Source organism: Bubalus kerabau, chromosome 5 (genome assembly GCF_029407905.1).
Source record: "Bubalus kerabau isolate K-KA32 ecotype Philippines breed swamp buffalo chromosome 5, PCC_UOA_SB_1v2, whole genome shotgun sequence".
Taxonomy (NCBI): Eukaryota; Metazoa; Chordata; class Mammalia; order Artiodactyla; family Bovidae; genus Bubalus; species Bubalus kerabau.
Window position 1 is genome coordinate 109,292,889 of NC_073628.1, and position 18,221 is coordinate 109,311,109.

General features: G+C 41.2%; 1 protein-coding gene across 1 annotated transcript; it reads right to left on the reverse strand.

Moving 5' to 3' along the window:
• Positions 1-6,145: 6,145 nt before the first annotated feature.
• Positions 6,146-12,829, reverse strand: LOC129654034 (melanoma antigen preferentially expressed in tumors-like). The gene is made up of 4 exons (XM_055583641.1): positions 12,811-12,829; positions 11,873-12,192; positions 10,327-10,899; positions 6,146-7,050 (listed from the first exon to the last, which is right to left on the reverse strand). The coding sequence occupies exons 2-4, from the start codon at positions 12,157-12,159 to the stop codon at positions 6,477-6,479; spliced, it is 1,434 nt and encodes a 477-aa protein (XP_055439616.1). The 5' UTR covers positions 12,160-12,192; positions 12,811-12,829; the 3' UTR covers positions 6,146-6,476.
• Positions 12,830-18,221: the final 5,392 nt, after the last annotated feature.

The window sequence follows — 18,221 nt, forward strand, 5'->3', positions numbered from 1 at the left end:
CCCCACTCTAGCAAGTTTCTATCTGCCCCTATTATCACAGTCAATTTGAGCATTATTGGGTCTGTATTTTAGCTGTAAAACTATGACTACAGAAAGGAAAGATAACTTTTTTTGACACAGGATGGCCATGATATTCTTTAGACTCTGAAGAAAACTGGTTTAAATGATTTTTATTTCCTTTGAAACTGCAAAATCAGTTCTTCTAGTATATGCAATTTAAAACAGCTAGCTCATTAAAAAGGCCTGCCTAGAAAAAAAAAGTTGAAGTTAAACTTTGCCTGGGCTTTCTAGATGGGGCTAAAGGGAGAGAATCTTTCTGCCAATGCAAGAGACACAAGAGATACAATAGATGTGGGTTTAATCCCTGGGTTGGGAAGATCCTTTGGAGGAGGGCATGGAGGCCCACTCCAGGACTCTTGCCAGAGGATCCCATGGACAAAGGAGCCTAGTGGGCTGCAGTCCTTGGGGTCACAAAGATCTGGAGATAAATGAAGCGACTTAGCACAGCATGCAACCTTTGCCATGTCCTTGAAATACTTTGCCTGAGATGTCAGCCTTGGGCAAATTAGAATTTCGAGACAAGGGGAGTGGGGGGAAGAGTCAAAGAGACATTTTAAATATCAAGCAGAAAGCTATTAGATCTCTGGCTGTCTCTCTAGATTTATCTATGTCTCAGTGTGTGTCTTTGTTTTTGGATAATATTGCTGAGTTTAACTTGTAAATGAGTTCTAATTCAATTGGCTTAAAGAAAAGTAAGCACTTACAAATCAAACAGTTACAAGAGAAACTAACCTAAATGAATTTCAGGTTCCCATGTACTGGGAAATATTCAAAATAAAATATCAGGTATTAATGTTTGTTTGCTAATCTAATCATGTCTTGAGTTATCAGCAATGTGCCTTTTATTGTGCCTAGATTTAATTTAAGCTAAATTTGCCAACAAGGAAAGTAACTCAAGTAAAGAAACTTTTAAAACAGAAAAATGTATAAATGAGATGAGAGCTTTTAGATAAACTTTATTAAGAATAATTATAGTTAAACTGTTATAGTCAGATCTCTGTAGGTAGCAGTGGAAGGCAGTTCTTGGCAGATTCATAGGGCTTCCTGGAAAAGGAGAGATCTAACCAGTGCGTGTTTTCCAGGGATATGAAGCAGAGGAAGGACATTAAAGGGTAAGGAAGGCCCTGTCAGAAGAAACTGAACAAGAACACCAAAGGATGTAAACTTCTAGCCCAAAAAGATCATGAACTTTCATGTTTTCTGAAATAATTTTGCAAAGTGTGTTAGGGGACCCCATAACACTAGGCTATGATCCAGGTAGCCTGGATTCTCTGCTCTAAACTATTTTATGGCCTTCCAGTGAAACTAGAGCTGGTTGGTTCAGTCTCTCAGATTTGTTATTTTTTTATCATCTATAAAATGGGGGTAATATTTGTCTTACTTATCTTGCAACATTTGGTGAAGATCAAATGAAAGAATGAATGTGAAAATATTTTCAAAAGTATGAATCATCATACATCAAAAAAAGAAGAAGAAGAATTATACTTTAAGGATGTCTAAAAGAGTCTCTCCAGACTGGGGTAACTTGAATTTCTAGGGTTGTGCTAAACTAAGTGATGAAAATTTATTGAATAGCTAGGTCATTTCCAAATAAAATAAGATTTTAAAACATTAATCACTAAGCACTAACTCACTCTTACAGAGAAACTAAAGAGATTTTGGACTATTAATAATTATGCTTGGTGCCATCCTGAGATGTTCTGTATAACAAAGCAAATGTTTTTAGAAATTATCACTGGTATTTATGTTCACCAGTCTACAGAATGCTAATATGAAGGACAGTTTATGGTTACTTAAGGCAAGTAGCATGTGTGTTTTTAGTAAAAAAAAGTGTAAAAAATGAAATTACATTTTATTAAGGAAAAAGAAAGGAGGCCTGACTTAAAGGTGGCTGTTTCTAATTGAACAAAGTGTTAAAAATACAAAGAAAAAGAGGTCTATGAAAAGTGGACCCCAAGAAAAGAATTTTGTGTTTTCTTGAGATGTTGAACTGCCCTTGATAACGGATTTTAAATTTCTTTACCTCTAAAGTGATCTGTTCTATGTTTACCTTTGAAAGCTTCTGTTACTTTGGCTAAGTGAATAACTGTTGTTTCACAGTGACCTTTTATTATCCTATCTGAATGAGTGTTATAAACCCTTTTGATATTTTTTGGCAGACCTTCCTAAAATTAAATTCTAATGAAGTTCTTTTGACCTCTAGCTGACTTTCAGGTGCTTCAGAAGGCCCATGAGACATCCTAAAGAGAGATATTAAACTGCATGTGTTTATTTGACATGTTAAATTACATGCAAAGTATTGTTGGAGGACTGATAAGTTTTCTTAGATTATACTGTATGATTGATGTTGCTAATATCAGTATCCTAAAAATTAGGTGGAAATCTTAAAGATTTGATATGTCCTGATAAAATATTGTCAATTATAGTTCTCACTATCATATTAAAGAGTTAGGTGTCACAGCAATGACCAGGTTGCTTTGTCAATTCCAATACAATCACATTTTTTTTTTTTTTTTTACAATCACATTTTAAACATGCCTTCTATGATTTCACTCTGATGCCTTTGGAAGAATACTGCTACTTCTCAAAAATTTATGGAAAAGATGTTTTAACACTAACCAGATAAACAAATTTTGTTATTAACTGTAAGCTGATACACACAGGAATTTGGTTTTCTCTCTCTGTTAAGAGAACAAAGTTTTCTTAGAATGTGGCTGTTGATAACAGATTGTGAATTTCTTTGCCTTTATGTGATTTATATTTGTTTTAAAAATCTTTTGTTATTTTAGTAAAGTAAATAAGTATTATTTCACAATGATCTGTGAAGACTATGGTATGTGTAGATAAAGCTCATTCTGCTTAAACAAAATTAACACCTCACTGTCAAACTATTGCTATCCTGATGTCCTTAAAACATGGACATACCACTGAAGACTAGCTTGAAGGATTTTGAGCATAACCTTACTAACATGTGAAATGAGTGCAATTGTACAGTAGTTTGAACATTCTTTGGCATTACCCTTCTTTGGGATTGGAATAAAAACTGACCTTTTCCAGTCCTCTGAACACTGCTAAGTTTTCCAAATTTGCTGATATATTGAGTGCATCATTTTAACAGCATCATCTTTTAGGATTTGAAATAACTCAGCTGAAATTCCATCACCTCCACTAATTTTGTCCTGGTAATTTTTCCTAAGGATTCTTCACTCAAGGATGTATGGCTCTAAGTGAGTGTTCACAACAGTGTGGTTATCTGGGCCATTAAGACCCTTTTTATATAGTTCTTCTGTATATTCTTACCACCTCTTATTCCTCGATTCTGTTTTTATTACATCCCATTTCTGTCCTTGATCTTGCCCATCCTTGCATGAAATGTTCCCTTGATCTCTCCAATTTTCTTGAAGAGATCTCTAGTGTATCCCATTCTATTGTTTTTCTCTATTTCTTTGCATTGTTCTCTTAAGGCCTTGCCTCTTCTTGTTTTTCTCTGGAATGCTGCATTTAGTTGGGTATATATTTCCCTTTACAAATCTTCTACCTTTTAACAGAGGAACAAGAAGAAGAGCTGATGTAGGGCCGAAAATGAGGGCAACAGAGGGAAATTGCAGATAAGGTGGAGATCGGGTACTTTGGCTGTCACAGGGCTGTGTCCTTTCAAGTCTGGGGACTTGTGTCTAGACCTCTGAGGGTCACTGCAGGCCTGGATTTGTGCTTGTGAGTTCCTAAAAAACTAGAACTTTCTTACACTGACCTGCATTAGACTACATTGACTGACCCACCCCAACTCCAAAGGTACAGAGTGGCCAATGGCAGTTTGGAGAGAGAGTGAATAGCATCCATTCTGTTTTGTTGTTTTTAATTTTATTTTGAATTGGGGTAGAGTTGATTTGGGGCTTCACTTATGGCTCAGATGGTAAAGAATCTGCCTGCAATGCAGGAGACCCAGGTTTGATCTTTGGGTCAGGAAGATCTCCTGGAGAAGGAAATGAGAATCCGTTCCATTGCCAATCCAATCTGAGTATTCTTGTCTTGCCTGTAAAATTCCATGGAAAGAGGAGCCTAGCAGGCTACAGTCCATGGGGTCACAAACAGTCGGACACTATTGAGTGATTAACAATGTGTGACTAACAACTGAGTGACTAACACACACATAGCAGATTTACAAACAATGTTGTGACAGTTTCAGGTAAACAGTGAAGGAACTCAGCCATACATGTACATGTATACATTTTCCCCCATACTTCTCTCCCACCCAGGCTGCCACCTTACATTGAGCAGAACTCCATGTGCTATACAGAAGCTCCTTGCTGGTTCTCCATTTTAAATACTGCAGTGTGTACATATCCATCCCAAACTCTCTAACTACCCCTTTCTCCTATCCTTCCGCCAGGGAAACCACTCTCTAAGTCTGTGAGTCTCTTTCTGATTTGAAAGTAAGTTCATTTTTATCATTTCTTTTTAGATTCCACATATAAGGGATGTCATACCATATTTATCCTTCTCCGTCTGACTTATTTCACTTGGTAATTAATGTCCATTCTGGATGCAAAGATGAGATGCAGTTTGGGTGGTAAGTGGAGGATCCCCCATCTTGGTTGAGGCCAAGGAAAGGGATGAATGTTCTTTGGAAATTTGCAATTTAGTCTTCTCATACATCACAGCCTTCAGACTTTGAGAATTGTGCTTTACAGAAGGAAATGAGAAACTATGAGGCCTAGTACCGTGTTGTTGTCATCCAAGTGATACCAGGTTGTCTGCTTTGATCCATAGAAATGTCATGGGAGATGAAAGTCAAAACACATCACTTTGGTTGCCTGACACAGATCAAAGAGGAACATAGGGACCTGCAGTGGCTTCAGTGGCCCTGGCCTGGCCTCCCCTTTGTGGGAAAACTTCTTTACTGTCCAGAGCTGAGGACGGTAGGAACCAGTGAAGATGCTGATGGGTAGAGTGACTGCCCCACTCCAGTACTTTTGCCTAGAAAATCCCATGGACGGAGGAGCCTGGTAGGCTGCCGTCCATGGGGTCGCTAAGAGTCAGACACGACTGAGCGACTTCTTTCACTTTTCACTTTCATGCATTGGAGAAGGAAATGGCAACCCACTTCAGTGTTCTTGCCTGGAGAATCCCAGGGACGGGAAGCCTGGTGGGCTGCCGTCTATGGGGTCGCACAGAGTCGGACACAGCTGAATCGACTTAGCAGCAGCAGCAGCAGCAGAGTGACTGCATGTTGTGGGATCATGTGTTAATGAGCCCTCAGTGTACTTTCTTCGCAGTTTTACTTTGAACCAAAAATTACTCTAAAAAAGAAAATCTAGTTTTACAAATATAACTGTAACCCTTCCTGCTCTAAAATTTTATTATACTAAATATTTTCTAAAGTAGAAGAAAAACTAATGCTCATTGATTGTCAAAATCAGTTTCTAAGTCCTATGTTTTTGAGATGCCTAACCAAGTTAAACATTTTGAAGAATCCACATTAAAATAAAACTAAAATTTAAAAAATTAATTAAAACTCCAAACAAAACAGTTATATCCTTTATAACTTTTTGAAGAGCATTTATATCTTAGGTATTTAAATGAATATTATTTAGTCACACAATTATTTAGTAAACTAGCATTTACAGAAAAGTGACTTCCCAGGTGACTCAGTTTGTAAAGAACCAGTGTATGATGCAGGAGACACAGGAGACTGGGGTTTGACCTGGGTCTGGACAATCCCCTGGAGGAGGAAATGGCAACCCACTCCTATATTCTTGCCTCATGGAGGGACCAAGGCAATCACAAGGACTGCTCATGTCCAGGGTCATGGCCTGAGTCAGTAGTGAGGCTCCTCCTGGGGTCTGCACTCGAGTGGCTCACTGTACACAGCATGTTCCTCTCAGTGTGTATAAACCCCCTGAACAGCCCCAGAAGTGAGCAAGAAGGTCAGAGATGCCCCATATAGAATAAGGAACTGGTGGGAGTGTTAAGGTTTTAGATCATAGACAACTTAGTGGCTTTTAAAAAAAAAATCAGTGTTTGGAAATTCCCATGGTATGAACTGAAAAATTAAGACAATATATCATGCACAGCAGCAGCAGTAGCCTTACAGTGAGGGTCTCTTTATTTCTGACAATTTATTTATAACTATCTACCCAGGGATAGCTTCAACATGTGAGTCTCAACCTCAAATCCACCTAAAGAAATTTAGGTTCCTATTTCTGACTCTGCAGGACACATGTCCACAAATATTCCATTACCACAGAGACTACATTTCCCCCTGCAATCTTGCTCCCTGCAAGATCACATTTCCTTTTCACATTCACATTGAGAAGATGTCTGACACCAAGGGTCTGTTTTCCCTTCACAATGTACTTTGTCCTAGATTTCAGTTCCCAAGTACTCAGAAGAAAGCTTTTCACTGATGCACCCAACTAGGTAAGGGTTTTATTGCTGTATATGATGGGCTCAGGTTGACAGAATGTGTTATCTCCACAGTGTGGACAGGGGGTGAAGCAAATCCAGATGGTCCTGGGACGTCCCAAGTCCTTCAGAATCTCCAGCAGTCCAGTCCGACACTGGGAAAGTCTACTTGGTTGGAGGATTCCCTGAGAGCTGAAACTCTCCTGAGGGGCAGTGTACAGCTCTCCACTTAAACTGGGCAGTCCAGAGGTGTGTCGCAGCATCTTCTCCATTGTGGCCATGGAGAAGAAGTTTCCACGCAGACTAAAGGATGTGAGGTGGATGCAGAGGCTCAGGGCTGACAGAAGGAATTCCAGGTGGAAGTCCTTGATCCCACATTGCTCTAGGTACAGCTCCTGGAGAGTGGCTGAAACTTTCTCCAGCAGAGCTGGGAGGAGCTCAGGACTAGAGTAGGTCATCATAACACCACTCAGATTCAGGCCCTTTAGCTGACTAACTTTCGGGCTCTGGGACAGATGGGTCAGGTCTGAATCTGTAAGGAGGCAGCGAGTTATCGCAAGGGTGTCCAAGGGGGTCATCAGGCACCTGGGGAGAAAGAGAGGAATTAGGTCTTAGAAACTGAGGTGGAATTTGACTGCAAGTTGAGAGACAAGTGATCTGCCCAAGCCCAAGTTTGGTCAAATCATCCAATAAGGATTAATACCCAGAATGACCAATCTCAATTCAGTCAGTCATTTCACCTTCTCTTTGTGACTGGGTCAAGTACATAGAATCTTTTTTTTTCCCTTATTAGCAGATATTTTTATTCATGAAAAAGATCAAGCTATCAATTTTTTTTAGGTTGACATTTTAAGGAATTTTCTTTTATTTTTTAATTTATTTTAATTGGAGGCTAATTACTTTACAATATTGTGATGGGTTTTGCCATACATTCACAAGAATCAGCCATAGGTGTACATGTGTTCCCATCCTGACCCTTCCTCCCACCTCCCTCCCCATCCCATCCCTTAAAGTATATAGAATCTTAAAAGCTCTCTCTCCTCACTACTCAAGCAGAGTAAAACTTACTTTGCTTCCTTATGAGGATGAATGAAGACAATGGAATGCACTAGGACAAGCTCAGAGGAGAGCCTGACATTTTACTTCAATCAATAGTGGACATCACCAAATGTTAATAGTAAGAGATATACTTAAAATGCTTCCTAGGCAGGCTTCATCCCATCAGGCTTTGGCCCTGGACACCCATCTCAGGCAGGTGAGGCTTCTGGGTGACATGTGTAGAGGACCAACCTGGGCAATATCCCATGACATCCACTGAGGTTGACAGTCTTCAGGGGCTCACCTACATCCCTGCTTTATCTACAAACTATCTACCAAATTTTATGATCCCTTTGACCCCTGCTCTATTACTATCAACTTCAGGATCATGTATTTTCCATATATTAATTGCATTATCTGGATCCACAAACAAGCTTTTACACAGAGCGTATTTGATTCCCTGCCCCCTCCGTGGTATCAGGTTTTTTATATATATATATAAATTCATTTATTTTAATTGGGGGCTAATTAGTTTACAACATTATATTGGTTTTGCCATACATAGACATGAATCGGCCACAGGTGTACATATGTTCCCCATCCTGAACCCCTCTCCCACCTCCCTCCCCATCCCATCCCTCTGGGTCATCCCAGTGCACCAGCCCCGAACATCTTGTATCATGCATCAAACCTGGACTAGCGATTTGTTTCACATATGATATTATACATGTTTCAATGCCATTCTCCCTAATCATCCCACCCTAGCCCTCTCCCACAGAATCCAAAAGACTGTTCAATACATCTGTGTCTCTTTTGCTGTCTGGCATACAGGGTTATCATTACCATCTTTCTAAATTCCATATATATGCGTTAGTATACTGTATTGGTGTTTTTCTTTCTGGCTTACTTCACTCTGTATAATAGGCTCCAGTTTCATCCACCTCATTAGACCTGATTCAAATGCATTCTTTTTAATGGCTGAGTAATACTCCATTGTGTATATGTACCACAGCTTTCTTATCCATTCATCTGCTGATGGACATCTAGGTTGCTTCCATGTCCTGGCTATTATAAACAGTGCTGTGATGAACATTGGGATACACATGTCTCTTTCAATTCTGGTTTCCTCGGTGTGTATGCCCAGTAGTGGGATTGCTGGGTCGTATGGAAGTTCTATTTCCAGTTTTTTAAGGAATCTCCACACTGTTCTCCATAGTGGCTGTACTAGTTTGCATTCCCACCAACAGTGTAAGAGGGTTCCCTTTTCTCCACACCCTCTCCAGCATCTATTGCTTGTAGACTTTTGGATAGCAGCCATTCTGACTGGTGTGAAATGGTACCTCCTTATGGTTTTGATTTGCATTTCTCTGATAATGAGTGATGTTGAGCATCTTTTCATGTGTTTGTTATCCATCTGTATGTCTTCTTTTGAGAAATGTCTGTTTATTTCTTTGGCCCATTTTTTGATTGGGTCATTTATTTTTCTGGAATTGAGCTGCAGGAGTTGCTTGTATATTTTTGAGATTAATTCTTTGTCAGTTGCTTCATTTGCTATTATTTTCTCCCATTCTGAAGGCTGTCTTTTCACCTTGCTTAGAGTTTCCTTTGTTGTGCAGAAGCTTTTAATTAGGTCCCATTTGTTTATGTTTGCTTTTATTTCCAATTTTCTGGGAGGTGGGTCATAGAGAATCCTGCTGTGATTTATGTCAGAGTGTTTTTCCTATGTTCTTCTCTAGGAGTTTTATAGTTTCTTGTCTTATGTTTAGATCTTTAATCTATTTTGAGTTTATTTTTGTGTATGGTGTTAGAAAGTGTTCTAGTTTCATTCTTTTACAAGTGGTTGACCAGTTTTCCCAGCACCACTTGTTAAAGAGATTGTCTTTAATCCATTGTATATTCTTGCCTCCTTTATCAAAGATAAGGTGTCCATAGGTGTGTGGGTTTATCTCCGGGCTTTCTATTTTGTTCCATTGATCTATATTTCTGTCTTTGTGCCAGTACCATACTGTCTTGATGACTGTGGCTTTGTAGTAGAGCCTGAAGTCAGGCAGGTTGATTCCTCCAGTTCCATTCTTATTTCTCAAGATTGCTTTGGCTATTCAAGGTTTTTTGTATTTCTATACAGATTGTGAAATTATTTGTTCTAGCTCTGTGAAAAATACCATTGCTAGCTTGATAGGGATTGCATTGAATCTATAGATTTCTTTGGGTAGTATACTCACTTTCACTATATTGATTCTTCCAATCCATGAACATGGTATTTTTCTCCATTAGTGTCCTCTTTGATTTCTTTCACCAGTGTTTTATAGTTTTCTATATATAGGTCTTTTGTTTCTTTAGGTAGATATATTCCTAAGTATTTTATTCTTTTCATTGCAATGGTGAATGGAATTGTTTCCTTAATTTCTCTATTTTCTCATTATTAGTGTATAGGAATGCAAGGGATTTCTGCGTGTTGATAGGGTATTTGAAATAGGCTTATAGTGGTCACAGAACTGGAGGGCACACAGCTTCAGTTTATAAATGCAGGCCTGGTTGAGTTGTCCATCTTTGATGCCACATTCCCTTACCCATTTTCCTAAGTCATCTAGGAAAGATAACGCTAACTAAAAAGGAAATCAAATACCCACCCCACTATATTCTAACCCCTAGTCTATAGCTTCCTAACAGGCTGTCCCTTTCCAGAACTTCTGTCCCAGTTTGGACCCCTACCTTGATTTGATGGTTGTGTGATACCACATTTTGGGATAGAACAGCAAAGAAGATAGTGCATTTGATATCCTAGTGTTGTTTGCTGTTACCTGGCCAGCCATGCACACTCACCTGAGCATCTGGTCCAGGCAGCCTTCAAGGTAGAAGGGGGATTCCAGATGAAGATCCTGGAGGTGGTGCAGCCTCAGGAACTGAGATGTAATTTTGACAACGTGCTGCTTGTCCTGCTCCCTGGGAGCTGGCGGGTGAATGTGGGAGATGAGGAGTCTCTGCACTTTGCATATCTGGCCCAGGAGAGGAGCAAAGATGGCCAGGGTGGGCAAATACCAGGTGCAATTCACATGTACCTCCTGGATACAGTCCAGTCCCACCATGCTTAGCACCTTCTTAATATTTTCCATGGGAAATGAAAGAATGCTTAGTTTCTTACAGCACAGGTGTATGGAAGCTTTTCTCTCCTCCACCCACTTTATGAGGTAGGTGAGGAATCCATCCATGCTCCTTTCCTTGAGGTGAAGTTCTATGAACACCTCGAAGGGAACCAAGGGCTTCTCGGCCCTCAAACTGTCCACAACCCCTGGTGCCATTGATGAGCTTGAAGACACATGGATCTTGGATCCAGACCACATTTTCCAGGAGTTCTGGCCAGAATTCCTTAAATCCAGCACCTGCAATTTGCACCTCCTGTGGGGAAACAGCAGATTGGCAAGGATGATTTAAGATCCACACAAAATTTAGGCAACACTCTGACTTCCCACCTGAACTTTTACTTCATATTCCTGATATCACCTGCTGCCTTGCCCCCTTCTTCTGTCTTGCCTCACCTTCCTTCATCTCCTTTTCCTCTTTCATTTCTCCTAGCTTTATACTTCTAGTGCCCTTATGCATCCCTGGGAGGAGGCTGGGACATACTTTTAGATTCCCTTGCGTCTTGGACACTGATGCACTGCTGAAAGACATGTGCTTAGTCCCTTCAGTCATGTCTAACTCTTTTGCCACTCCTTGGGTTGTAACCCAGGTTCCTTTGTTCATGGACTTTTCCAGGCAAGAATACTGGAGTGGGTTGCTATGCCCTCTTCCAGGGGATCTTCCTGACACAGGGATTGAACCCATGTCTCCTATGTCTCCTGCATTAGCAAGCAAGTTCTTTACCACTAGTGCTACCTGGTATTTCTCAAAGTGAGCTCAGCAATGGCCACATCTCTGTATCTCTTCATTGGCATCATCAGAGGCCACTGGCCCATCGATTTGCTATCTACTCTCCTGACTTCCCTGATAACTCAGTTGTTACAGAGTCTACCTGAAATGCAGGAGACCCCGGTTCTATTCCTGGGTCGGGAAGATCCACTGGTGAAGAGACAGGCTACCCATTCCAGTATTCTTGGACTTCCCTTGTGGATCAGCTGGTAAAGAATTTGCCTGCAGTGCAGGAGACCTGGGTTTGATCCCTAGGTTGGGAAGGTCCCCTGGAGAAGGAAAAGGCTACCCACTCCAGTATTCTGGCCTGGAGAATTCCATGGACTACAGTCCACGGGGTTGCACGGAGTCAGATGTGAGTGAGTCACTCAGTTGTGCGACTTTCACTCACTTCACTCCTGACTTTGGCTGTCTCTTCAGGACTGCCCATATCTTACCAGGTTACCTGCATCAGACTCACCTGGGCTGATCCTTCTGTGCAAGCAGAACATCAAGGCCATCCAGGACTGCTTGTAAGGTTCCCAAATGAGGCGTCTGCACCAGGCCTCCCAGAGGCAAGCGGACAAAGGGCCAGGCTTGCACCAAGGCCTTTAAGGTCTTTCTGTGTCTTCCACAGAATGCTTCCATGAAGAGCGGGGGGAAGAGCTCGATGGGCAGATACTCCAGAGCAGAAATTGCCAAGGCCTCATTGGCTAGTAGGCTCTTTCCTGCGAGGTTCAGGAGTCTCAGGGGGTTCTGGACACTCATCCTGAATCTGCTCCTAAAGGAATCCTGTGAGAACTTGCAGGGAACAAGGCATCTTTCTCAGGTAAGCATGAACACCCCTTCATCTTTCTCCCCACCCTTCAGAGGAACTTACAGTCAAAGTCACTGCTCTGGCAGTGGTGGAAGAGCCTCAGTTTTTGTACAATTTCACTCTGGGCTCAGTGGGCAGAAAACCATAGTTCTGCCCCTACAGGCACCAGAACAAGCATCTCAGAAAGACCAAGGAGGAAGAAACACAACCCACTAATCCATCCATTTCCATCCACTACTTTGCTCATGGGAAACTTATACCATGAGTTGAATGTTAAGCTCCATCTTTTTAAGGGGAAGAAAACTTTAAATCATCACTTATAGCCTAAAACTATGGGATTAATAGCTTCATGTACCCAACACAGCCTTTACCCTCAGTTCCCACAGTTAACATGCTGGGATGAAACAGATACTCCTTATGTGAATGCTACTTGCACAAACTATTTTCAATGTTGAGAAATAAAATTTCAAAAATTTAGATGTTTTCTTTGAAAAATAAAAGCTTGTTGATTAAGATATTTTTAAATGACATAAACCAAAGCACAAATTCAGATGTTTGGGATTAAGGCAAAATTACACGTAGAGGCAAAACCAAAGCCTTACGTTTACACATCTGGAAAGAAAGAAAAAGGAAAATCTCCTTGACATCCATAGCTGCACACCACCAGTGGAAACCTGCTGACCATAGGTAAGATGAGGGTGTCCTTTGCTGAGGTCTGTAACTTACCAGCTCTGCTGTGGTTGGCAGTGTGCTCAGATGGATCCCAGGCAGTGACTCCAGAGAAAGAAACTACTGCACCTCTTCTTTGATGCCTGGGGTTTTTATAAGCCTTTCTGATCACATCATTTCCCTGTCCAACTGCTACCATCCAATCAGAAAGTGATGCCTGATTAGATTTGGGACTGTCCTCCAGGAAAATCCTGATTAAATCTTCACATATAACCAGATGAATTGATTTAGTCAGATATTCATTCAGGAGGGAATATATGGGGGGGAGAGGAATCAAAGACTCAATCATGGATTCACTCCTGGAACATTGATTTTCACTAGTAGGTCACTTCTGGGGGCTTCCCAAGTATCTGAGTGGTAAAGAATCTGCCTGCCAAGCAGGAGACTCAGGTTCTGCCGAGGTTGGGAAGATCCCTGGGGAAGGAAATGGCAACTCACTCTAGCATTCTTGCCTGGGAAATCCCATGGACAGAGGAGCCTGGTGGGCTATAGTCCATGAGGTCGCAAAAGAGTTGGACACAACTTAGCACTAAACAATAACAACAAATGGGGTCTGTTATAGCCATGGGTGTGAGACAGGAAAGCCATTATTTGTTCCTGCCATTGGAAAGCTAAAATGAAGTTTGAAAGCATCATTATATTGTTTGGGAATGCTTTGACAGATCGATATACACAAAATGTCCCACTATTAGAGCAGCTTCAAAAACATGGTAGTGTCATTCCCAAAGGAAACAACATAAATTCCTCTGTGTCAAGTTGTCACTTTGGCTTTACATCAGAAATAGCAGATCATAAGCCCATTAAAAGGAGCAAGGGAAATGCAATTGGGCATATGCTTGGTTCTCTGGGCTTAAGCCAAGGCTTCTCTGAAAGAGCTGGCTCTAAATCACAATAAAGAGTAAGGGTGGGGACTGGGTAGTGAGGCAGGGGGCTGGGCGTGGGGGGGGGGGTGGTGTTCCTAAAGGGTCCCTGTGAATGACACAGTGTAAAATATCATTTGTCTTTTTTTTGTTGTTGTTTTTTGTTTTTCCTCTTGGAGAACAAAAAGAATAAAAAGATTTTTGGTGGGGTTTAGCAATTAAAACCCTTTTACAAATCACTGCCTTATCGTCGCAAAAAGGCTTGCGTAATTCAGTGAAACTATAAGCCGTGCCGTGCAGGGGCACCCAAGACAGATGGGGCATAGTGGAGAATTCTGACTAAACATGATCCACTGGAGGAGGGAATGGCAAACCATCCCAGTATACTTGCCGTGAGAACCTCATGAACTGTATAAAAAGACAAAAATATACGACACTGAAACATGAGCTCCCCAGGTCAGAGGTGTCCAATATGCTACTGGGAAAGAGCAGAGGACAACTACTAATAGCTTCAGAAAGAATGAAGCAGCTGGGCCAAAGTGGAAATGATGCTCAGCTGTGGGTATTTGGTGAAAAACGTAAAATTTGATGCTCTAAATAACAGTATTGCATAGGAACCTGGAATGTTAAGTCCAGGAATCAAGGTCGAGATGGAGATGACCATCTTAGGAATCAGTGAACTAAAATGGATGGGACTGGGTGAATTTAATTCAGATGACCATTATAGCTACTACTGTGGGCAAGAATCCCATAGAAGAAATGGAGTAGCCCTCACAATCAACAAGAGTCCAAAATGCAGTACTTGGGTGCAGCCTCAAAAACAATAGTGTTCTTGATTCATTTTCAAGGCAAACCATTCAACATCACAGTAATCCAAGTCTATGCCCCAACCACTGGTGCCAAAGAAGGTGAAGTTGTCCAGTTCTATGAAGACCTACAAGACCTTCTAGAACTAATAACAAGAAAAGATGTCCTTTTCATGATAAGGGATTGGAATGCAAAAATAGGAAGTCAAGAGATGCCTGGAATAAAAGGCAAGTTTGGCCTTGGAGTACAAAATGAAGCAACGCAAAGGTTAACAGAATTCTGCCCAGAGAATCCACTAGTCATAGTGAACCCCCTTTTTCAACAACACAAGAGACAACTTTACACATGGACATCACCAAATGATCAATACCAAATTCAGATTGATTACATTCTTTGTAGCCAAAGATGGAGAAGCTGAAATCAGTCACCAAAAAATAAGACCCAGAAATGACTGTGGCTCAGATCATCAGCTCCCTATAGCAAACTTCAGGCTTAAAATAAAGAAAGTGGGGGAAACCACTAGGACAGTCAGGTGCTGACTTGAATCAAATTCACTATGAATATAGAGTGGAAGTGATGTATAGATTCAAAGGATTAGATCTAGTAAACAAAACGCCTGAAAAACTATGGACAGAGGTTCTTGAAGAACACTGAACAGGAAGCAGTGGTGGAAACCATCCCAAAGAAAAAGAAATGCAAGAAGGCAGGCTGGTTGTCTGAGGAGACTTTATAAATAACTGAAGACAGAAAAGAAGCAAAAAGTAAGGGAGAAAGGGAAAGGTACACCCAACTAAATGCTGAGTTCCAAAGAATACCAAGGAAAGACAAGAAAGCCTTCTTCAACGAACAATACAAAGAAAGAGAGGAAAACAACAGAAGGGGAAAGACTAGAGATCTCTTCAAGAAAGTTGGAAACATCAAAGGAACTTTTCATCCAAAGATCATCACAATAAAGGACAGAAATGATAAAGACATAATAGAAGCAGAAGAGATCAAGAAGAGATGGCAAGAATACATAGAAGAACTGTACAAGAAAGATCTTAATGACCCAGAAAATAACAATGGTGTGGTCACTCACTCAGAGCCAGACATTGTGTAGTAAAGTTAAGTGAGACTTAGGAAGCATTCCTGCCAATAAAGCTAGTGGAGGTGATATAATTCAAGCAGAGCGATTTTAAAGCCTAAAAAATTATGCTATTAAAGTGTTGCACTTAATATGTCAGTAAATTTGGAAAACCAGCAGGGGTCACAGGACTGAAAAAGGTCAATCTTCATCCCAATTCCCAAGAAGGACAGTACTAAAGAATGTTCAAGCTACCAGACAATTGCACTCATCTCCTATGCTAGTAAGGTTATGCTCAAAGTCCTCCAAGCTATGCTTCAGCATTACATGAACTGAGAACTTCCAGACAATCAAGCTGGTTTTAGAAAAGGCTGAGGAACCAGAGATCAAATTGCCAGCATTCCCTGGATCATGAAGAAAGCAAGGGAATTCCAGAAAACAAACAAACAAACAAACAAAAAAACATCTACCTCTATTTCATTGACTATGCTAAAGCCTTTGACTCTGTGGATCACAACAAACTGTGGAAAACTCTTAAAGATATGGAAATACCAGACCACCTTACCTGTCTCCTGAGAAACCTGTATGCAGGTCAAGAAGCAACAGTTTGAACCTTATATGGAACTGACTGGTTAAAATTGAGAAAGGAGTACTATAAGGCTGTTTATTGTCACCCTATTTATTTAACTTATATGCAGAGCACATGATTTGAAATGTCAGGCTGGGTGAGTTACAAGCTGAAATCAAGGTTACTGGAAGATATATCAACCACCTCAAATATGCAGATGATACCACTCTACAGTAGAATGTGAAGAGGGACTAAAAGGCCTCTTGATGAGGGTGAAAGAGGTGAGTGAAAAAGTCAGCTTAAAACTCAATATTAAAAAAACTAAGATCATGGCATCTGGTCCCATCACTTCATGGCAAGTAGAATGGGGATTTAAAAGGTGGAAGCAGTGACAAATTTCCTCTTCTTAGGTTCTAAAAATCACTGCAGATGGTGACTGCAGCCATGAAATTAGAAGACAATTGCTTCTTGGCAGACAAGCTATGACAAATCTAGACAGTGTATTAAAAAGCAAAGACCTCCCTCACTTTGCTGACAAAGGTCCCTATAGTCAAGGCTCTGGTCTTTCTAGTTCAGTTCAGTTCAGTTCACTCGCTCAGTCGTGTCCGACTCTTTGTGACCCCATGAATTGCAGCATGCCAGGCCTCCCTGTCCATCACCAACTCCCGGAGTTCACTCAAACTCAAGCCCATTGAGTCGGTGATGTCATCCAGCCATCTCATCCTCTGTCGTCCCCTTTTCCTCCTGCCCCCAATCCCTCCCAGCATCAGAGTATTTTCCAATGAGTCAACTCTTTGCATGAGGTGCAAAGTACTGGAGTTTCAGCTTTAGCATCATTCCTTCCAAAGAACACCCAGGGCTGATCTCCTTTAGAATGGACTGGTTGGATCTCCTTGCAGTCCAAGGGTCTTTCTAGTAGTCATGTACAGATGTGAGAGCTGGACCATAAAGAAAGCAAAGTGATGAAGAATTGATGCTTTCAAACTGTGGTGCTGGAGAAAACTCTTGAGAGTCCCTTTGACAGCAAAGAAATCAAACCAATCTTAAAGAAATCAACCCTGGATACTCATTGCAAGGACTGATGCTGAAGCTGAAGCTCTAATACTTTGGCCACCTAATACAAACAGCTGACTCATTGGAAAAGACCCTGATGCTGGGAAAGATTGAAGGCAGAAGGAGAAGAAGGAAACAGCAGATGAAATGGTTGGATGGCATCACAGATTTAATGGACATGAGTTTGACCAAACTCCGGGCGATGGTGAGGGACAGGGAAGCCTGGCATGCTGTAGTCCATGGGGTCGCAAAGAGTCAGATATTACTAGTGACTGAAGACCACAACAAATAAATTAAAAAGGAAACAGGATCATCTTTGAGGGTGTCTCCTTCCAGAAAGATGGGATCAACACAGTAAATTGGCATGAAAGAATGTGAACAGAAGGAGAGCTGGGAAGCCATACATGTCTAAGACTGAGAGGCACTGGTGGTGGGCACTGTGGGTTCTTCGGGAACTTGGACCCAGTGGAGAAAGTGAACATAGATAACTTGCATCTAACCCTTCCCTCATCATGGTTGCTGCTACCAGTATACATTTTTTTAGGTTCTTCCCAGGTGTCACAAGTGGTAAAGAACCCACCTGCTAGTGTAGGAGATGAAAGAGATGGGTTCGATCCCTGGGATGGGAAAATCCTCTGGAGGAGGGAATGACAATTCACTCCAGTATTGTTGCCTGGAAAACCCAATGGACAGGGGAGCATGGCAGGCTACAGAGTCACTAAGAGTCAGACGTGACTGGTGGCATTTAGCACACATGTCAGCACACACAGTAGATACAACCGATGGCAGTTTGCTCCAGCCTTTTTCCTGGGGGCTTGGCAGTGAAACCATAATCCTACTGGCCCCTTTCCAATATGTTTTGATAATTCTATTTCCTCAAAATTAGAAAAGTTAAAAACAATTCTGGCCAAAGTAATGCCATTAACTACAAAA